This window comes from Squalius cephalus (genome assembly GCF_949319135.1).
Source record: "Squalius cephalus genome assembly, chromosome: 18".
In the NCBI taxonomy this organism is placed as follows: Eukaryota; Metazoa; Chordata; class Actinopteri; order Cypriniformes; family Leuciscidae; genus Squalius; species Squalius cephalus.
The window spans coordinates 31,450,566-31,473,463 of record NC_137139.1 but is presented as its reverse complement, the minus strand read 5'-3'; the positions used below and the strand labels follow the sequence as shown (position 1 = coordinate 31,473,463).

At 36.1% G+C, this 22,898-nt stretch overlaps 2 protein-coding genes across 2 annotated transcripts in view; both read right to left on the bottom strand.

Moving 5' to 3' along the window:
- Positions 1 to 9,862: 9,862 nt before the first annotated feature.
- Positions 9,863 to 18,616, bottom strand: tgm2a (transglutaminase 2, C polypeptide A). Its single transcript, XM_079849195.1, has 13 exons — positions 18,496 to 18,616; positions 17,684 to 17,863; positions 16,455 to 16,682; positions 15,227 to 15,345; positions 14,955 to 15,083; positions 14,519 to 14,696; positions 13,995 to 14,124; positions 13,490 to 13,593; positions 13,162 to 13,404; positions 12,498 to 12,773; positions 12,246 to 12,406; positions 11,671 to 11,807; positions 9,863 to 10,030 (listed from the first exon to the last, which is right to left on the bottom strand). Exons 1-13 carry the CDS (start codon positions 18,503 to 18,505, stop codon positions 9,883 to 9,885), a joined length of 2,043 nt encoding a protein of 680 aa, XP_079705321.1. The 5' UTR covers positions 18,506 to 18,616; the 3' UTR covers positions 9,863 to 9,882.
- A 1,159-nt stretch (positions 18,617 to 19,775) lies between these two features.
- quoa (quattro a) overlaps positions 19,776 to 22,898 on the bottom strand; it is a gene marked incomplete at its 5' end in the record, with an annotated part of 67,027 nt that continues 63,904 nt past the window's right edge. Inside the window, 4 exons of the mRNA XM_079850189.1 lie at positions 19,776 to 20,413; positions 20,688 to 20,746; positions 21,889 to 22,088; positions 22,203 to 22,379. Of these exons, the coding sequence (XP_079706315.1) occupies positions 20,699 to 20,746; positions 21,889 to 22,088; positions 22,203 to 22,379 (425 nt within the window). The 3' untranslated portion in view covers positions 19,776 to 20,413; positions 20,688 to 20,698. The remainder of the gene's footprint in view (positions 20,414 to 20,687; positions 20,747 to 21,888; positions 22,089 to 22,202; positions 22,380 to 22,898) is intronic.

Sequence of the window (22,898 nt, the reverse complement as noted above, 5' to 3'; positions counted from 1 at the left end):
CTCTTATTCAGATCTATCCATATGTCTGCTCTTCTCTTTCTCCCAGACGTTTACATTTTTGAACGTTTTATGATACATGCACCAAGCGCATGCCAACTCATGTCCCACCGCGTAGATCAGTTACATTTCAAATCTGCCCGTCTACCACAAATGCAGGACATCAGTTCTGACTGTATCTCTTCCCAAACCATCCCTCCCTAACATTTTCTTCTAGCTTTTATTCACTGACGAAAATGTCAGTAGATTTTCATCATAGTTTTTGTCATTCAGAACTGTTTTTATTTAGTTATTGTCTCGTTTTCGTCTGTGAAAAAATGTCGTTTACGAATAATTTTCATCATTATTTTCGTCTTTTCGTTTTTTCACATACGAAAACGAGACAATAACTAATTAAAAAAAGAAATTAACACTGGTTGTCCTGTCTTCTTAACTTTGTACGCCGCCAGAGTGTGCGATTCATGGCTCTACTTTCTAGGGATGGGGCTTTATCCCACGCTTTTTAAGAAAGCCTTTTAGTTGGCCTTTAAGCCTCTTTTTTTGACCTCCTGCAGAACGGCAGCCAAGATGTAAGATTAAGATTCCTTCCTTCCTTGCACATGTATATTATGGAGATGCAGTGGCTAGTACTAGCATCTATGTTGTTGAGAAAGCCAGCCCTATACTGGGCATGGACTTAGTGTCTGGCCTCAGTATTCCCATTGCTGGAAATGAAGTGGTCTCTCCCTAATCTCCCACTGTTGTGAGACATGTGATGGCTACAACAAAATAGGCCATCGTATGCGGTAAAGGCTATGTAAATCGGGTGAAAATAAGAAAGTTAGAAAAAGTTAGAAAAAAGTTAGAAATGCAGTTATCAAAGAAGCCATCATTGTGCATGTAGATGCCTTGGGACACACTATTATTGAGTAAGGCAATAACTGCAATGACTGCCACATTCAGTCTATTTTGCTAGCACCAGGGTCCTGGATTCGTGGTTGTGCCAACCTACTTAAGTATGAGGGCATACTTAAAGAATGTGGGTGTTTTCAGTTGGACTGAGGACACACAGAAAAGCTTTGAGAAATAGAAGGAGCTCATTCTGAACAGCCAAGCTTTGGCAATCTTTGATCCAGCACTGCATACACTGGTTTCAGTCTGCAATCTCTTCATGCCAGCTTTGCCAAACCCATGACAAAAGTGCCAAAACACATACGCCTCCCCTTCAGCCCATACCACTTCATTCAAGTCAAGTCAAGTCAAGTCAAGTCACATTTATTCATAAACCGCTTTTTACAATACAGATTGTTTCAAAGCAGCTTTACGGAGATAACAGGAAAATAATGCAAAAAAGTTTGTTTCCAGAAGAAAATTGCTTCACTGTCCAGCTTAAGCAAGTTCAGTGATGTTTCATTTTTGTTGTAAAAAAGTTTTTCATTTAGTTAATATATATATATATATATATATATATATATATATATATATATATATACATATAGCCGCTCTGGAGTAAACCGCGATGTCATTGTCCTGCTCAGTTCAGATCTTGTATAATGGTGTCAATGCAGGCAGATCAATATTATTGTTGAATATTAAATTAAATGTTACATTTAATGTCCCCAACTAAGCAAGCCAAAAGCCAATGGCAACAAAGTTGAAAAGGCTATTACAGTCACAAGCCTGTTATAGGGTATGTTATCTTCCTCACCACTAGGGGTACAAGAGGGCAACGTGTGTGTATAAATCATGTAACATGGTGGACTGGGTGTATCATGCAAATGCTGAAGTATGGCCTTGTCATGTGTTTGTTGAGTCCTGGTTGAGAAACATTTGTTTTATGCTCAACTTTAAAATTAAGTGATGTTATGTATGTCTAACTTGTTTCTTTCTTCTGTTTTGGAAGTGTTTGAACTATATTATTTGGACTGTTTATTTAGTATGGTTTGTTTTGAATGTTGTAGAAGGACTTCTGGTCCATGAGACTGAGAATATGTGAGGAAGTTTTATAAGTTCCTTTATACACAAAGCTCTTCATACCATCATCTGACGATCACCTTTATTGTCCATGGACTCTACTATTGAGTACAGCAGGCATATGGATTAAGACTGACCGTTTTCTGGAGGATATACTGGACATTATGGAACTTTGAGGAATTCAGATAAGACTTTATTCTCTCTATTCTCTCTATTATACTTACTTGCATCATTCATGGACATTGATTTGTCTTGAACTCTATATACATTTTTGTGTGTTGTGGTTTGGGGCGAATAATTTAAATGTAAGGTTGAACTGAATTGATGTGCTATGCTTTATTTTTCTAAATATAGACTACTGAGATTTTGCATTAAATTAAAGTCTTTGGTTTGTGTTTATGCTTGGTTTTGGGTTTAGTTAAATCTAAAACAGTTATAAGGCGATAAAAGCGAAAAAGGCGACAGTGGCAAGGAACTAAAACTCCATCAGGTGGCAGAATGGAGAAAAAAACCTTGGGAGAAACCAGGCTCAGTAAAGGGGGCAGTAAAGGGGGGATCCAGCTGACTACATCATGCATTGTGGTCATGCCTAGGCGCAGGTCCACCATCTGATCTGGATACGGCCTGGATCCAGCTGATTACATTAAACTTCGGAATAAGCAGAAAGACTAACATTAGCGTAGATGCCATTCTTCTTGTGATATAACGAGTACATCGGGTGTTATAGGAAGTGTTCCCCATTCCGGCTGACCTAATTTATGCAGCCTAATAATCATTTAACTGATTTGAATTATAGTAATGTATAATTTTCTACGTGTATGCCAGGTTAACCCTCTGGGGTCGACAAACGCGCCCGCGCGTTTTGCTGGATTTTCTTCACATTGTAGCACAATAAACTTAAATTACTCCGTCATTTATGGTCATAAAGAAGAAATAAATATAAAAAAATAATCTGTGATATTTCTACTTTTGTATGTGTCCACTTACAATCAAATCAAAACATTGTGCTTTTGTAAAATAAAGAAAATAAACAGCGTGTGCTTTCTGCCTCTCCGTCGCGGTGAACTTTTTTTTCTTGAGCACGTCTATAAACTCATTTCATTTCATGTCATAACACTTTATTTGTCCCCAAGGGGCAATTATTGAGGCCATGTAGAGTACGTAAACAATATACATAAAACACATCACACATTAAATAAATAATAACAGTGTGCACAGAGTACATATTAATAAAAATCCACTTCAAGTGGATACCTAAAAACACAACTAGTCCATACCATATATAAGAATAAATAAATATGTAAATATATATACAGAGTACAAAAAATATATATAATAATAATAATAATAATAATAAATAAATAAATAATAATTCACTAAAATCACAACTTGGTAACCCAAGGGGCCAGAGATGGTTGAGAATTTAAAAGCTGCTCTGATTTTGGAACAAAGGTTGCCTTCCTCCTTTGAGTCCTACAACATGGACAACGAAGCCGTCGCCCTGAAGGAAGCCACTCAAAAACAGAGAACATGATATGTGAAGTGTCTTGTAAAATGCTTCCAGCCAATCTCAATGTTTGCTGATCACTTATAGTAGAAAGAGCCCTAATAGGGAGTCCAATTATTTTTGAGCAGACTTTAACCGTGCGCTCCAGACTATTTCTATTATGGAGGCTAATAGAATGAAACCAGCAGACAATGGAAAATGTAGTGACACTTTCAATGTAGAAGTAGTAGAACATGATAAGAATGTTCTTACTAACTCCAAAGGAATTGAGCTTCCTTAAAAGGTACTGTCTGCCGCTGCTGGTATTTCCATGAATTGAAGTTCATGTACAGAGTGTTAAACTGAAACAAAACTCAACGAATACTTGTCACACATTTGTGAGCCATATACCTTTATAAACAAAAGTGTGTACTTTTAAATGATCGGATTCAAACTGAAAACAAATATTCTCTGTTTAAGTAATTTGTATAAAACCAACAAGATGTCCAGCTTCTCACACGCTCGCTAATTATTTTTAATTTGACCACGCCCACGCGCGCAAAAGAGATTGACATGCAAATCTCCACATGGAACGCGAACGCGCTCATTACCTCAAAAACAAAACACCAAAACACTTCACAAGTCTCTGCTTTTCGTCGAGTTTGAAAGACGTGCCGTGAGCTTACATTGGATTTAGGCTACCTCAGAAGAAGAAGAATGCGATTTGAAGACAAGAAAGATGTAAGGTAAGAAATTCTTTCTTATTAGTTTATGTTATTGTTGCATAAACTTCACATTGCAGTTGAACTGTTGCTAGATATATGGTGAATATTATAATATTTAGACCCATGTTTACTGTTACTGTGTTTGTGGATATCTGCTCAAATGTAGATATGTATAATATGGTAACCATAATGTTTCATATTTTGGAGCGCGTCATGCGTTTGAATGTATCATATTTTGGATCGCGTTTGAAAAGCAAGCAAAACGCAACAAACATTAGGCTTCATGTTTTTACTATTATCTCATTTCATATCATCATAACGAATGGAAACATTTGAAGTAACATATGATAATCAATATATTTTTCTCGTAGTTGTTACTGAAATCTTTTGGAAGATTTATAGGCTGCTATAGGTTATTGTTATTATTATTTTATGCAGCACTGCGCATAGCCTATGCCTACAAGGCACAACAAACCTGGTGTTCATTATATTATATATTGTTGGAAACATTTGTGTGTGTGTGTGTGTTCTGTGAATTTTAAAAAGCAAATTTAACCAGAAAATACTGATATCAGTATGTTCACTGATATCAGTATGTTCAGGGCCCAGATGCGGCACTGAGTCCTGCTGATTTCAACATTCTCATGAGTCTCTGTACATGAACATGGTAAAGTGAAAATCAAACACCTTGGAAATTAAAGGTATGTACAATGTTTTTAGGAATGGCACAAAGGTCTCTGTCTTTGGATTATTGTTTTCAATAATGTGCTTTTTTGTCATTTGTTGTGTATCTTTGGATTATGTTGTGTTGTAAATAAATTCCAAACAGTCAAAAAGCCATAATTTTTTTAATCTCCTCATTCTTTGTGCAAGGTTGCTCAGAATGACAGGGCCTGATCACTCCTAATAGGGCCATTAGGGAGGGTCTTTGTCTTTCTCAGGAGTGAAAAGCCTTACATATTAATGAGGTGATCCGCCCCTTCACATAGAGCTTTCTCACACAAAACACGTCTTACAGTTTTTAAATCAATATATTGTCTTATCTGAATGAGCAGTCAGGGTGATTTTCACATAGTTTTGGAGCAAATATTCTAGGCTACATGATACAATTTGCAAAAGTCTTATGAAGAAATAATCAATATGGGTTTCATGGCCTTATTTCAGTGACAATTGTTTTTTGTATTTTCACAAACCACGCATAAACGTCATTATCTCAAAACTATAAACTTTTACACACATGCTGCTGACATATTATTGTAGCAGAGTTTGTGCTTAATACAGTGTAATCAGACTTTAGCCATGAAAATGTCACAAGTAACAGAAATAAGCACAAATGTCAGAGCATGTCAGAACACCTCCAGGCCCAGAAAACACCTCAGACCCCAGAGGGTTAAAGAGATGTGTTTTTAGTCTAGATTTAAACTGACAGAGTGTGTCTGCTTCCTGGACAATGTTAGGGAGACTGTTCCAGAATTTAGGTGCTAAATAGGAAAAGGATCTACCGCCAACAGTCGATTTTGATATTCTAGGTATTATCAACTGGCCAGAATTTTGAGATCGCAATATACGTGAAGGACTATAATGCGTTGAGAGCTCTCAAGTACTGGGGAGCTAAACCATTTAATACTTTGTAAGTAATCAGTAATATTTTAAAATGTATACGATGTTTAATAGACAGTCAATGCAGTGTTGACAGAACTGGGCTAATATGGTCATACTTCCTGGTTCTAGTAAGAACTCGAGCTGCTGCGTTTTGGACCAGCTGTAGTTTGTAGTTGTATTATGCGTGCAGGGCAACCCATTAGAGCATTACAATAATCTAGCCTTGAGGTCATGAACTAACCTGAAAGGATATGTCGTAATTTAGGTATATTTTTAAGATGGAAGAATGCGGTTTTACAGATGCTAGAATTGGTATCAAAGAGCACACCCAGGTTCCTAACCAACGACGAAGACTTGACAGAGCAGCCATCAAGTGTTAGACAGTAGGTTAGTACGTGCAGAGGTTTTTGGTCCAATCATTAGAAATTCTGTGTTTTAAGAATTAAGTGATAGGAAATTACTAGTCATCCAAATTTTTATATCAGCTATGCATTCCGTTAATTTGCAATGCAAAATGCAAGTTTCGTCGGGGCGCGAAGAGATATAGAGCTGAATATCATCGGTATAACAGTAAAAACTAATCCCAATCCCTAATTTTTCCTCAGGGACACTAAAATGCACTGCCTGATGCGATACTGTAGTAGACTGTTGTATGGTTATAATTTTCTCCCTAATATTATCAATCTTGTAAGTAAAGAAGTTCATAAAAAAAAAAGCTTAGCAACTAAACAGTTTATTATAGGCTATTATATTTCTCTGCAAATTTTTTTTAAATTTTTTTAAAGTAATTTAACTCGCTGTTTCACTATTAACCTAATAGAGAGATGCTGCACATAGGTAATTCACACATCCACGATCTCTGCCTGTGAGATGAATGGGAGGGTTTTGCTTATTTGCTTATTTATTTAATCATTCATTATTATTTATCCAAAGTCTGTGGTGCCCGCATGCTGTATGCCTGAAGCATGTCATGTTTATACAAGAATATTTGTTTACACACTGATTGATTTAAACAACAATAATTGCATAACGTTAAAAGTATACATGAAGAGTATAGCTTAAATTATTAAATAAAAAAACAGGAAGTCATTACAGGGGGAATAGGGGAAATTACAGATTAATAGACACCACAGAGTAAATGACACCACTAAAAAAAATATCACCAGAATTCGAGAAATATTGGGGTAGAATTGCTTGATATTGTTCCAAACAAAACCACCATTGTACATCTCTGAGCAAAAACAGTGTTTTGATTTTGAACGAATCAGTGGTTTGGAACAGATCATTTGAATGAATCTATGATGACTTCTTCATTAAGGCTATTGGTGGTTTTAGTTTCATTTTTCAGTATCAATTCATTTCTCATGGTCACAATATCTATAGTTGGTAGCCTGTTGAGTTTCCTCCTTCTGTGTGTGTCTTCAGAACATGGGCTGAGAAAGGTCTTGGTATAATAAATAATGTATTTAAGAGAACAGAACAATCATTTTCACAACTCCAAGAACAATTTAAGATTCCTTCTAAAGATAGCTATCTTAACCTCAAATTAGACATTTTATCATTAACCCATGAAGAAAAATCGCAAGAATCAAATAAATTGAATACTTTATTAATGTCTCTGAAAAATGTTATAAAAGAAATAGACAAGATTGGTTGATCTGCTTTTTGGGAGAAGTACCAAAAGACATGTATAATGAAGTTTAGATAATGTAATGGATTGCTAAGAAAACGAACTGCGCATTGAATAAGGAAAAAACAACCATATTGCACTCTAAATAGATATCTCATGTAGGTTCAGATATCTCAAGGTTCATGTAGTAGCGGTTTTATTTAAAACCTGAAATGGGTCTTTGTGTTTGGGTTTAGGGTTCTTTATTCCCACCTTTTTGTTTTTTAAATCTGTAACTGCCAAAGCCTCATTATTCATTTACTGGAGCACAACCATCAACTGCACAGACTGTCAACAGGTAAATGATTTCTTTCTTAAAATGCCTATACATTTCACTTTCAAATTGCAACTGGTTTCCTAATGATGTCATTTTATCTTTTTAGTTTATCAGATCCAGCTCTGTTCAGTTGAGGATACTTCTCTACGTTTCTCTACTAAGTAACAAATATTTTAAATTGAATCCATATTCTTAGATTTTTTTTTTAACATTAAAAAAAACGAATAATTATTATATTTTAACATAGCCTAATTACTTTTACATAAACAAATGGAAGAGACACATTGTAACTCTAAACTCAAATGTCTATTTCAGATGCTGTTATCAGGCAGAATCTCATCTGCAGAGAGAAACTGACACTCAATTACACCAAAATATATACAATGATGGACTTAAATGCATCATATAGGATTGTGAAGATATTTCACTGTTTCTTTTCTTTCTTTTTTTTTCAAAATTGAATTGCAAGATGACAGATATATTTACAAATAATGTCAAGAGGGATTGATAGACACATCACAATTATAAAGCTATACCGGCTTGAGCCATAGTGAAAAAGACATCATTTGTCAGCAGTTTTTTAAAAAAAATTTTTATGGAATTAAGCCTATTAGTATATAGTTTTGATTAACAGAAATTAGATAAAATACCACAAAATAACTATATAATGATATATATCGTTATCGTGAAATAAGAATTTGTTCATATCACCCACCCCTATGGGAATTGCCTCTAGCAAAATGGCAGTTTTCCAACTCTTTTGAGATAGAGGAAAGGCTGCACAAACCCTGACATGATCCCAATGCATGAGGCCCCAGACCAGGACAAAAGAAACGTCTTTAAATCCATAATGTAATAAAACACAAGAGAGATAATCATCGGACCATACATAAGCACTGCAGATGCCAGCACGATCCGAATGATGCGAAAAGCCTTGAGTTTGTCTTGATTCCCTCCATCTTTCCTCTTGAAGTCGTCACTAGGTCCAGGATGCTTCAGAGCCTTCAGGACCATCAAGCAGCTGAACGCTTTGATAATGAATAAAACAAGGAGCTCTGGTAAGACTAAACTATGAAGTTCAATGATGTTCACTGAAACTATTAAGCTTGAGCTAATGATCAGAATCCATCCAATGACAGATATGGCAATCCTGTACTTCATGGGTTTGAGCTTCAGGAAGGTCACAGGATGGAGAACCCCTATGTAACGCTCCACACAGATGCAGCTCTGAAACAGAGGACGGCCGACCAACAACACCAGTGTAGGAAGGTATACGCCAAACTTACAATCAGCACAATTAAAGAAATACTGCTTTATGACAAAAACATAGGAAGGGCAGTAGAAAACCTCAACAAGTGCTGTATTAAAGACAAAGATTTCCGTGGACTGTCCTTGAATCATCTCCTTCACGCTCAGCCATAGTATGTAACAGTTTGCTGGAAGACCCAGAACCAGGTTGATGCTGAGAGAGAAAGCGATAAAATAGGAGGGTATAATGTAGCACGAGCTGGAGTTCGCTGAGAACAACGATTGTATGCATGTTGAAGTGTTGGTTGCATCCCAAGTCACCATTTTTGTATTTTCTTTGTAATCTATAAGAAAGCAAAGGAAAAAGTGGAGAGATAAATTGAAAACAATATGTAAGCATTTAAAAAAAAGTATAAAGAATGTTTCCTCACAATAAGCTCTTGATACTGTAGATGTTAGTTTGACTCCAGACGATTGAAGGTGGGACTGAATGTGGTTTGGTTTAAATGCTGAAGAACTGAATTACAGTGACTTATTGGAGAGTTTGAGACTTTTTTTGAGCAATTTTGCATTGATGCAATATTCAAATAATTTTTCTAACATGAGAAATGCACATCAGACATGCAAACGAGAGGCAATTTATTCCAACCACACTTCTATTTGTAAAGTGGAATATTTTTTTTCTGTGTTCACAGTAATTATAATAAATCAACAGTATAGTTGCGACAGTGCAACATATTCAGAAGCAATTTGTGCACTAAAAGTGGCATTTGGGAAGTTCAAGTCATGTTTCTGAAAATTCAAAAGTGCCAGCTTCAAAATTATGTCTGGCCCTAAACATGGCGTCTGCACACCAGCCCAAGATAAAAAAGCTAGATACCATTAACAGAATAAGATATCACAAGTGTAAGTAAAAACAGCTCATTTATTCATAGATGACTAGATTCTCGTAGGTCTCAATGTTGTGAAGTTTATCACTGGTAAAATCTATCAGTATTTTTCTTTGTCCTGGCAGCTTTGGTGTGAACTCCACTTTGGCGGTTGCAAACTCTTTAGCACCAACTGTTCCAACCCTGTGGGAAAAACAACAACAACATTTTATATTTTGAATTAAAAACAATGACAAATATCTTGACAGTGCCGCACATCGTGAATAACAGCTATAGGCAGAAGATTTTTAGTGTTTTAATGAGCAACTCAAATTCAGTCTTTCATTTATATCTTTAATATATTAAACATCAAAAATTAAAAACCTACAATAGGACTAAATGTAGCGATGATGCAGTTTATTTTTAATTACATTTTAATACATGCACATTTTTACAGTCAGCCAATAATCTAAAAAAATCTAAATCTCATTTTTCAAATGTCGCATTCAGTACAATCAGGGATAGGCAACTCCGGTCCTGGAGGGCCACTGTCCTGTAGAGTTTAGCTCCAACCCTAATTAAACACACCTGAACAAGGCAATCAATGTTTTCAGGATTACTAGATAGATACAGGCAGGTGAGTTTTTATCAGGGCTGAAGCTAAACTCTGCATGACAGTGGCCCTCCAGGACCGAAGTTGCCCATCCCTATGCTACAAAATTAGGATGGTTGTTCTATGTGATTACTATGTTGTTCTAAATGGTTGCTAGATGGACAGGTAGATAGATATACAGATACGTATAGATGTAGGACAATTTAATTGCAACATTCCTGGTTGGTCATACATAGTTGTAGTTTTAACTGTAACTATTTAGTAGCTTGTAGGCTACAATTTCAAAGTAACTTTCCAAACACTGTGTTCGTTATATTTATATGTTGTACTAATGCATTACCACTGAAGAAATGCTGCATTTGTCTCCCAAACTGGTCAAGTGATGAGTTAAAATGATACCAGGTATGTCTGCTGGTAGAGCGAGGGAATGTAGTTTCACACCCCAGTCTTAAAGGAGAACTCCGGTCAGTTTTAACATTGAGCTAATTTTTTTGTACTTTTGGAGTGCTGTCAATACAGAGAACAACGACAAAAATCGGTGTTGCCTACACCGAGATATTCTATTTTTATAATTTGCACCCTGTTGACTTCAATGGGGCAAGTACTAAACCTGCTTTTAGCCTCTTAACATCCTTGATGTGTCATTACAAGTGCACAGAAAATGTGAGTGATTCCTTCTGAGTGAACACGAGTGAATCTGACTGCAGTAGATGTGAAAGATATGGATAAAAATGATGTTATTTAAGCCAGTGCAAATACCTGTTTACATCCTGTTTTTCGGTTGAAGTCCAAAGTAGTCGATTGCTGAGTTCACACGCATAGGTTTAGTTACCTATGATCACGCGCGTGAACTCGGCAATCGACTACTTTGGACTTCAACCGAAAAACAGGATGTAAACAAAGGTATTTGCACTGGCTTAAATAACATCATTTTTATACATATCTTTCACATCTACTGCAGTCAGATTCACTAGTGTTCACTCAGAAGGAATCACTCACATTTTCTGTGCACTTGTAATGACACATCAAGGATGTTAAGAGGCTAAAAGCAGGTTTAGTACTTGCCCCATTGAAGTCAACAGGGTGCAAATTTTAAAAATAGAATAACTCGGTGTATGCAACACCGATTTTTGTCGTTGTTCTCTGTATTGACAGCACTCCAAATGTACAAAAAAATGAGCTCAATGTTAAAATTGACCGGAGTTCTCCTTTAAGTGATCAGATGACTTACTCATGAGTGATGGGTTTCCCGTCAGTCAGGTTGGCACCATGTATAGTGAACACACAGTTCTCCAGAGGCTCCGGCAGTGGATTCTGCAGCGCTAAATCTGCCACCAGGATCTGGCCCACTTTCGGCACGCCCAGAATCTACGGGAGAACCAATCACACCTGTGAGTCATGTATACGTTATTCACATTGAATATGTACTGGCTGTCTCAATTCAGCGAGCATCTTGAGACTCTCCTGATTCAGTCCAGCTCTAATTAGGCCAAATAATTTAAATGAGCATAATATAATTAACCCCTGAATGTTTGTGAAGTCCAAAATGTGAACCAATTGTCATTTCACACTGTGTTTTTTCATAAAAGATTGAGGGTTTTTGCTTTAACCACTGAGACATTAACATTATTTTGTAGTTGTTTAACTTAATAGAAAAAAGTTGTTAGATGCATTTTGGTGTTTATTTGGGATTTAATTGACAAAAAAAAAAACTTCTACCCAATAATATGCTAATTTTGTGAAGCCCACATACTGTAAATGTAAATTGTTAAGATCAGTATAATGAAACCAAAAGATTAGATTTACATTGACGATTATTTCAGGGCTGTCCAGCATGATGGTCTTCTTTGCTCTGTAGAAATCCCGTGTCTCTGCGTCGATGAGTAAAGCCATCAGTTTGATCATCCTGTCATGAGTAATGGCTTTACTGTACTCCGCGTACTCCAGTCGAAGAGTTACCTTGCCCCCTGAAACATAAAACAAGGTGAGACGGGGTTACCTTTTTGAATACATATGAATACACAAAGTACAAGTTACAACTTAATGAACCAGTCTTACCCTCAGTAGAAGCTAAATTCATCTCTGTAAACTCGCCCAGTCCACAGGTTTCTCCAAGTTTGCCGTTGTAGGACACCGCCTGGGCGTAAAACATGACCCGACAGCACTTTGTGACCATAGTGTTGTTTTTGAGCTCTGCGTAAACGTCAAAGTCAGAGCCGATCTGCATATCTGGGGTCACTCTGATCTTGATGTGTAAACCTGGTTCCTCTCCGGCCTGTGCCAGTCTGTTGTGATGATTCGCTTTCTCAAAAACCTTTCTCTCCTCTTCAGAACCTGAACAGAATACAGTCTTTATCATGACGAGGGCAAGGGAAATTTGTTAACGTCACAATTTATCGGTACCAGACAATGCTCAAATGAAGCTGTTATTTACTTTATTAGAATTCAATTCATAAGCTTTTGATTTGATTCTATTCAGTTCTGTTTCAATTAGACTCTGAGCAAGAGTCCTTTTTTTTTTTTTTTTTTTTTTTTTTTGCATTCAGCCCTGTTTTTTTCCCCAGCAGAACAGATGCACCCATTCTAACCAAGTGGCTTTTTCAATGGTACAGTGATGATAGTTTATGTATTCCCTTTTGGGAATTGAACCTGTTGTGAATCCTGTTGCTTACCAATCTATCCTTAATAATGAATGAATGAAGAACCCAGAATGTCTCCCTACCCTCTGGATACTTGTAGTTGTGTGTAATGTCCTCTCTCTCATCTCTGCCCACTGCTTTAGTGCTGATGGATTTCCCAACCTCTGCAGTAGATCCTCCTATCTTAAAGACTCTTCCATCTCTCAGTTTGATGTACTCCACCACGTCTGCATTTACCTCAGCGTACAAGAATGGGGTGTCGTATTGGAAAGTGAGCTCGCCCTCTTTGATTGCTCTGACGGAGGATGGACCACAACAGGGGATGCCTGACAGAAAGAGGACAACAGAATTGAAGTCCTTCTTCATTGACTCTGCTTTTTCTCTTCTATCAGTCATTGATTATTGGCTCACCATCACTCATATGCTGGGGTGTTGGGTCGCTCGCTTGCCAACCTTCATACCCGAGTGCCAGGTCTGAACGTGTCATCCAGTTCTCCACCCAAACGTGGAAGTTCCTGAGCAAGGACAAGGTACCTTTTTCATATTTGCTTTACACTCTTTAAAATAAAGGTCCCAAAATGGGGTTTTCACAGCGATACCATAAAATAAAAAGTTTTGGTTCCCCAAAGAACCTTTCAGTGAACAGTTCTCAAAAGAACATTTTAATATTCTAGAGAACCATTTTCCACTACCTTTTGTGCAATGGAAGGTTTCCATTAATGTTAAGGTTCTACATGGAACCATACTTATAAAGAACCTTTATTTTTTTAAGAGTGATACTCAAGTTTAATATCTAAAGAACCTTTTGTGGAATGGAAAGGTTCAATGGAACAATAGATGGCAATAAAGATCCTTTATTTTTTAAGAATGTACCACTCAACTTTATCTGGATTAATTTTGACTTAACTATACATACCATATGGAGTCATCAGCAATGTTCTCGTCAAATTCGTTGTAGAAACGTTCCATTATTAGGTCGCCATTGCTGTCATGTGCTGATCCAAAGTTAGTGACGACTCTGCATGGGATTCCCAAAGCTCTGGACACTGGGACACAAATAAAGCATAAAATGGAGATCAGAATCTGTCATAACTGAGATTGTTGGTACAGTACCTAACAGGTAGGAACAGTTTGAATAATTGGGACAGGCATAGGCCTTTAAAAAGTACACATGATTACTGAAAAGTGGAGGTTATGAACCAGGGTTATTAAAAACATTTGAGTGGTGCAAACATAACACTTATGAATCTAGAAATGCCCCCAACCATAATTATAATTATTCCTTGTGTTACATATTCATTACCACACAAATAAAATGAACACAAACAAACCTCCGCCATCTACTGTTGAAAAATACAGTACAATGATGCATCTGCTTGCTATTTGGTTAAATGATTGTTAATAGACTTGTGATAATTTTTGCAGAAGTTAATGAAGCACCTGTGCAGGCAACAGCTGCGAACACCCAGCACTGTCCGTAACGCACCGCTTCGCAGCCGTTGTTACTCCACTGCCGGAGGATGGAGCAACTGTCCTTCCAGACGGTGGGCTTTACCCCGTCCTCATAGTCACCTGACCAGTTACCCTCCAGAACTCCTTTATCTCCTCGACTGTTGATCTGAACAGTACAAGACACATTTAACATTTTCTTCAATGCTTGCAAGAATAAAATTATTATACACTACTAGACTAGATTATGTTGTTTAAGTCTTAAAAGAAGCCGAATTTGAATGTTTTGCTTAATGGAAATTTAGATTAGAATCTAAACGTCAAGTTTTAGATTGTAACTGAATAGCAGTTAAGCTGGTGATAATCAAGCAGAACACTTTTATAGTTATTATAGTATCTTCAGTAATGTTTGAGGGCCGTTACTAACCATAGCACTGAGGACTCGAGTCACGTACACAGGGTTCCTTCTCTCAGAACAATCCAGAGCTGCATCACTAATGTATTTTGGACTTTCATTCAAAATCTGCAGACAGATGTCCAGTATGCCAGACTCGAACTGTGGAAACAGAAGCCAAACATGTCAGTGAATTGTAAATGCGTTGTAAACTAATACCATCTCAAAGCTTTATTGGCTGCTTCTGCCACTAAAAATTATTGCATTAAAGGAAGTTGTCATAGAGATATTGCGAAAAGCAGAACCTGGCCAAAAAACCACGGTAGGGCCGTGATACGCTTGGGTATCCCGCGGTAGATCAGCCCGTCCTGAGAGAGGACGTATTCCTCCCTCTCTGCTTCACTCGCCAGATATACTGAGTCCTCTGAAACAGCCAAAACAGATTGAGAATATTAATTTGAACTTTATTTTGTTAGATTTTATCCAAAGTGACTTACAACTAATGTTAAATGCGAACGCAAGGAATATTAGCAGTGTCTTGAAATTTGCGATTTGACTCAAAAAAAATTTTATTTGGATTTGCCTAATGTTACCTAATTTAAGGAAGATCTTATATAATAATAATTGAAAATATAATTGAACGATAATTGAAAATATCAATTAATTATTTCCATCAAGTGTTTTTTTTTTTTTTTTTTTTTTTTTTTTTTTTTTACAAAATAAGAATGAAGATTTTTTAAATGATATATATGTATTCGCTTTAATGCATGTATCAAAATAAAAGCAGTCAAATGTCAAAAGTTATTTACCTTATAATCTGTAAAACAGTAGAAAAAAGTGGAAATCAGGATTAGCCATAAAATAATGTCTTCAGGATCATTCATAAATGTGAAAATGGGCTGAGAATTGAACAAATATCTGTAATCTGGCTCACAGGAGGAAAGGAATCATGTCTTTATAGCAGTTTTCTGCTGATTAATGGAAAATACAAGACCTCTTCACCTCACCAAAAATCCTGTTTTAACCCTTGCTTTGTGCCAATACCCATACACAAAAGAAATATATTTTCAGGATATATTTTGAAATATATGCAAATATTTGAAATTGGCCCAATAAATATATTTCATACTTATATTTCATATATTTTTGTTATATTTCAGAATATATTTCAATGTATTTTTTTCTGTATGGGTCCCCAAAAGTGTCAAAAATATATGTGGCATATATTCCAAATACATTGAAATATATTCTGAAATATAACAAAAATATATGAAATATAAGTATGAAATATATTTATTGTGCCAATTTCAAATATTTGCGCATATTCCAAAATATATCCTGAAAATATATTTCAAATATATTTCTTTTGTGTATGGGTACCATTGAAGATGTATGCGCTGTTTAGACTACAAAAAAAAAAAAAATAAAAACGAGTTATGCACAAAGCCAAAGATTAGTCATTTTCATTGTGTGCCCCTGCTTAATTACTGAATGTGCTCATCAGTATTGATCACTGATTATAAAACAGCTTACTTTTGCACCAGGGGTTAAAGAGCAGGACAAAATCTCCCAGGCCAACTCCTTCTCCCTGATCCAGGATCAGCTTATAGACCCCAATAGGGGCGTTTGGGTGTGAGCACACGGTCAGAGAGACTGTGCTGTCGGACGCTGTCTCTGCAGAGGCACTCCAGCATGATCTGGAGAAGAATTTACTGAGGCTGAATTTGGCTTTGGTTTGTGCTTCCACTGAGGGTATCGGACCTGAAAACAAACAGAAAGACATGAATGGATAAACACAAGAACTCTTTAAATGTGACATGCATGTTTTGAAGCCTTTACATCATGTTTCTAATTATATACTAGCGTATGATCTGATGACTGTGTGTGCAGCATAACTACCATGCCTTTCAGCACTGTAAATCCTCTAAATACAGGAGTAAACTTCACTGTCATGGGACGCCCTGTAATAAAACCAGCCCTGATTTATTGTAGCCTAAGTGTTTTAATAAAGTCATTAGCATCGAAAGTGAACATGCATGTTCCTGTTTTAATTGTGAATGAAGTGTGTGTTATTGCATGGGCGGATTTTTTTTTTTTTTTTTTTTGGCATCATACTTTTTTCATTAAAATCAGATGTCTCCAAGCTAGACCTCACAGGTGGATGCCTATTGTGATGATATATCTAGGAGTGATTTTTTTTTTATTTATTTTTTTTTGACAGCATTTTAATTGTGTTTGGTCACCAAGTAATTGTTGCTAGTAGTTGTTAGACTATGAATGGATCAAAGTTTGCTCTTAGATGTAATTTTTTTCATTGGTAGTCTTTCAAAAATATGTATTAAAGGAAGTTTAATACATATTTTTATTAAATATATATATATATATATATATATATATATATATATGTATGTACATGTATATGTGTGTGTGTATATATATAAATATATGTATGTACATGTATATGTATATGTGTATATATATATAATATATGTATGTGTGTGTGTGTGTGTGTGCGCGTTTATATATTTAATTACAGCATCGGCCAATTTTTTTTACAGTTTCCAGGCTTCACTTTCTGCACTGCCATTGGTTGCTGCTGCACTCATTTGCCTAAAATTTAAAGTCTGCTCAACTTTGTTGCATTGGCAGTGGTTGCTTACACTCATATCACCAACTCATGATGTTAGGTTGCTTTGGTGCCTAATGGCTCAGATATGTATGTTTGTTGTAAAGTCTGAATAGGATGGAAGTGATCGAGGAACCTGTTTTGGCGATGAAGTTGATATCGGACCCATTTTGAAAGTGAGTTCCTGGTGTCAGGTGTAGAGTAATGGTGAACGGCTGTCCTCTCCTCACGATCAGTCTGTCCACACCGTTCAGAAGCGCGTGGTGATCCGTGTTGTTCTCCTCACACGCCAGATCAATGCGTTCAATCTCCACGACTGTGAAGGGAAGAAATAGAAAATATGCAGTCATTGAATCTTTAAAAAATGCCTTTGTGCATTGTGCAAATATGAATAATATTCATTTGTGACGAAGCACATGCACAACATGCTGCCATTTAAGCATTTCTATTTTTAGCACATGACCCAGAGATTCTTGACTAACATTTGAGGAATCAGAATAAATGGGTTTGCATGCTTTGCAATGGACAGGAACGTCATGCACAGCTAGAAACTGATGCAAAAGCATCGTGATGCTTTAGCACTCTGACCTATGAAGATATGTAGATATTTTAAACAGATAAACGCCTCAGTCACGAGTGAAATCACAAGGTCACCAATACTCACTGTTGTAGAAGAAAAGTGTTTAGGATTAAGTATTTCAACCTGAGACGAACGTTTTTTTTAAGGTATTGCAATGCAATTATCTGTTCAAGTGAAGTGAAGTGAATCTTCAGATAACAGCTGTGGATGATCTTAACATCACAACCACATGCACATTGAACATGCTTTTGTAGTTCCCGTAAAGACACCGAGGCAAATTATTTCTCATGCATTTTCCCAATTAAGTATCCAAATTTACCACAAAAACGTGCTATTTGCTCCAAATGCTACCATGAAGTTGATCCTACCTTTGTCCATGGTCCCAGGCGGTAATGCTTGGCTTGTGCGCGGCGTGTGACTCCGTGTTGGGTGACTTCAGCTGGTGTTGGGGTCACTGGAGAGATATTTCGGGCGTTGTGTCCTAATGTTACGGTGGTGTCAGAAGACGTAGACATTGAACCCCGGCTCTTATTTATGACAGTTCCTGTCTTCTACAAAATACTGATGCCATTAAATCACATTACAGCATGTCATGTTACATGAGTCTATTTCTGACGAACAGTCTCTGTGGGGTCATAGAAGCACATTAATTATGATCTATAAATCTGCACCCCTGTACATGTCTGCTTACAACTGTAAAGCTGTAAATCAGAGAGTCACTTTCATTCATTTGAGGATGTGGTCCATTTTAGCTCTGACAGAAGTTTCCCTCAAGGTGTTTCTTGCTGTGTTGTGTCTGTGTTACAGTAGGTGTCCTAAAGAGGACGTATTATGCCCTTTTACAAAGTCTTGATGTTGTTTTTGGGCTCTACTAGAACAGGTTTTCCTGCTTGAATGTTGATTATTTCCCCATATTCTCCATTGTTGCAGCTCCTCTCTTCCCAGTCTGTCAGTAACACTCTGTTTAGTTCCTGTATCTATGAAGACCCTCCTTCTGAAAAGCACACTGTGCTCTGATTGGTCGGCTGGATCAGTGTGTTCAACACACTACTAACTCACTCAACCAGGCCCCGCCCCTTTATTCTGCGTATTAATTATGATAATGAGGAATATTGTGACGTGTTCGTTCCCGGAAGAAAACTCAAAACTACAACGGAGAGCTTCTTCATGCTCAAACAGCAACATTACACACTAAAGAAAGTTGTAAAAAAATAATGTATAATCATAATAGGACCCCTTTAAGTCACTTTTTGAATACATTTTTTAAACAAAAGACTACTTGTACATGCATTAGTGATTATTATTGTAAATGTAAAACATTTAGAAGTTACTACTACTACTTGCTGTAGAAGGCAGTAGTTCATATTATTTGTCTTACAATTCTTTTCATTATGTAAGAGGCTGCTTGGATAAGTGGATGTTTACTAGACTTTATTTACATTATATTAATTTATTCATTCACTAGATTGTGTTCAAAGCAAACCGTTTAGTGCTGGAAGTCACTGGAAATAACACTGGATTTTATGGCTACTGTCTGTTTATCTGTCTATCGAAAGCAAGACACAATACAGCAAATTATAATTACCTTCTTTTATTTATTATAAATCTTTTAAATAATAAAATACAGTTTTCTCTCTCCAGTGAGGTACTGACATCCTGCATATTACAGTATACACAAAATGAACATAAAACCCTTAGACAGTCCAAATGAATTTTCAAAACAAAATTTTCAAGCAGTTGTTTTCATTATGTATGTATTTTCAAAATTCCCTGAACCCCACAAACTATCCTGGAGTTTTTGAGCTGGTTAAATGTACAAAGCACAGCATTTCAGTGGTATAGCAGGAAGTTTGATGATCATGACACAAAATATTTGGCTATTAATTCATATTCTGGTTAATGTAATATTAAAAAATTCATTTTGTTGTGTAATATGATTTTTAAATACATTTTTATTTACAGTTCATCAAGAAATTGTCTCATGCTAAACAATGCCAAGCTTAAACAGAATGTTTCTGTTCTTTTTCCAGAACTGCAATGGAAAAATGTCCTTGTAGTTCCTCAAATGTGCCTTTTCTGATGATGATGAAGTAACAGCTGGTCCAACAAAAAGGTCTGGTCACTCTCATCTTGCTTGTTCTTCTTTTTTACTGCAATTCTTTCAAAATATGAATTGATATCTTTTCTGGTCTGTTCTGCATCAGATGTTTCAAAACTGTAACATCTGACTTGTCGACTTCACTGGTTAGAGGTCACATGACCTGATCTGACATCAGTGAACTGCCTCTGAAGAGATACAAGCAGAAATTTTGCATCATTAGTATAATTCAGAAATTGCATGATGTTGATGTTGATAATATCTTAATACACTGTGTATATATATATATATATATATATAGATAGATAGATAGTAAGTCACATTAATATATATAGTCACATTCAACAGATTAGAGCTGTGCGATAATATAGTTTATTTTTTGCGATGATGCAAGATTTGAGATTTGAAATATATCGCTTTATCCATGTACTTTATATTATTTGTATCTGTATTAAAACTTACCTCTATCACAGCTAAACTTCTGTTGATGCTTTGGATCGAATCGGCTCTTGAAACTGACACTGAGGTAAGCACAGAATAACATCATTAACATAAGATATTAACTTTTTAAGATATTAATTTTACTCTTGAAATATCAGTGTTAAACTCTCCAAATCCTATTTTTTGCTGTATACGATCTAATCACCACCCTAATCAAAATAAAACCATGGGACTCTCTACAAAGGCAGCAAATGAGCGCTCACAATTGATTTTAACATTTACATTTATGTATTTGGCTGACACTTTTATCCAAAGGTACTTACATTGCATTAAAGGTACGCATTTTATTGCTTCATGCACTCTCTGGGAATCGAAGTCATAACTACTTCATTCATAGAGATTTTTTTTATTTCTATTTAATGCACAATATAAGTAGCTGACCAGGTTTACATTTCACTGCAAGCTGTACTGTATGTAACTGTGAATGTGCCAAAGAAAATCTTGAAAAAAATCAACCCCAGTTGATTAATTACATTAAGAATTGCAAAAAAGAAAAGAAAAAAGCATTACAAGTTTTCTGAAATGTTATGTTTAAATATGCAAATGAGGCATTATATAATTAAATATACACTAATTTGCATTCAATTCCAGAACAGAAATCTGAACAAATGTTTTAATTAGTCGTATAAGAGTAATTTATATTAGAGTCAGAGGGGAGTAATTTACTGAGGGGATTTTGGATATCCCTTTTTTTCACTCCATAAATCAGAAAATACTGTCAACAGCCAGAAAAAAACCCCCAATGTTATTAGAAATAACGTTGTATAAAATCAGGCGAATGATATATGAACAAAACCCTCAGAAATAACCTTCACAATATAGATGGGAATAAAACTGTAAAGTTTGGTGTATATAAGTCCTGCTGAAGTGGAGTTAAAAAAAGTTTAACTTTTACTTATATGTACACTGTAATTGATGTAGTGTAAGAAATAAACGTTTACATTTTTATTTTGGATGTTCTCTTTCCATTTGTCTGAAATAAATAGCCCACAATTGACCAGTGCATGGAGAGAAAAAAAAAAACCCTGCCTGTTGTGTCTTTAAATGTTTTTTACAATGTAGGATCTTAAGGACAGGTCAGCATCATTTTGCCTAATAATGTTGTCTAGGTAGACAGCTCACTGAGTTTTGGAAAAGAGGAGATTTGCATTTATGTCTCAACCTTGAGAGGGCCGTGAGCATCTGTTTGAGGACTGATCTTCTTTCTGGACAGGGTAGGTGAGCTGTAGTGAAGACCATGAGCAGGAGACGACTGAGGAGCTGAAGGTCTGGAGTGAACCAGTGACGACACAGACGCTCTCCTACCTGTGGGGCAATTAGGATCCGCACAGCTAAATAAACCTGCGTTCTCTGCAGGTGAGTCTATGAAGAATGGATGGAGAGAGAGATTTTCATATTACTAAGCCCTTTCCCTTAATATACAGATACTTGTATTTATTTTCCTGTAATAGTAAGTAGATGTTTTTGCTCTGATACCGTATTTTCCTTGGAAAACGCTTGGGGACATGGAGCCCCGCCCAGACGAGGATGATGAGTGGCTGCCGGCGGTTGACGTGCTGCTGCCAGAGCCAATCGAATCAGGCCGTGGCAGAGACACGCCCCTTTGAAGGCTGGACACCAAGGGATTGGGAGTTTTCAGAATTCCTACAACTTCTGTCAAAACAAAAGTCACAGAAAGTTCAGGTGAATAGGTGTTTTACTTTATTAAGTCAAATAAATACAGTATTTTTTTCAGTGGCGTAGCAAATATTATAGAGAGCTGTTTGTACTCAGCATCACCCTTGTTCCCTCAACAAAAACTCGAGAGGATTTTTGCATTGGCTTGAGAAGCAAAATTAATAAAGATATCAAATCTTATTTTCTGAAAAAATTGTCAAAATTAAGATTAAAATTAAAATTAAAATTAAATTGAGTTCATGCTTAAAACAATTTTTAAAAATCTGCCAGTGGGATCAGAAAAAAAAAACTTAATTTAAAGGGAAAACAAGTTTATTTTTCTTTCCACACAGGCAGACATTTGTTCTTGTTTTAAGTGTAGAGTAACTATGTTCACTATGAGAGATTTTTCAGAAAACAAGATTTAATATCTTAAGTCATTTTTCTTCTCAAGTAAATGTATCTTGATTTAAGAAGGTTTAGATATTTGTACGGGAATTAGTTAGGGTGAACATC

What these genes read in the sequence shown, in the direction of transcription:
- tgm2a (XM_079849195.1), bottom strand. An exon ending in ATTGCTGATGACTCCATATG is followed by an intron (nt 13,594 to 13,994) that starts GTATGTATAGTT and finishes GTCCTTGCTCAG; the next exon opens with GAACTTCCACGTTTGGGTGG. An exon ending in GCCCTGAAATAATCGTCAAT is followed by an intron (nt 11,808 to 12,245) that starts GTAAATCTAATC and finishes GTTCTCCCGTAG; the next exon opens with ATTCTGGGCGTGCCGAAAGT.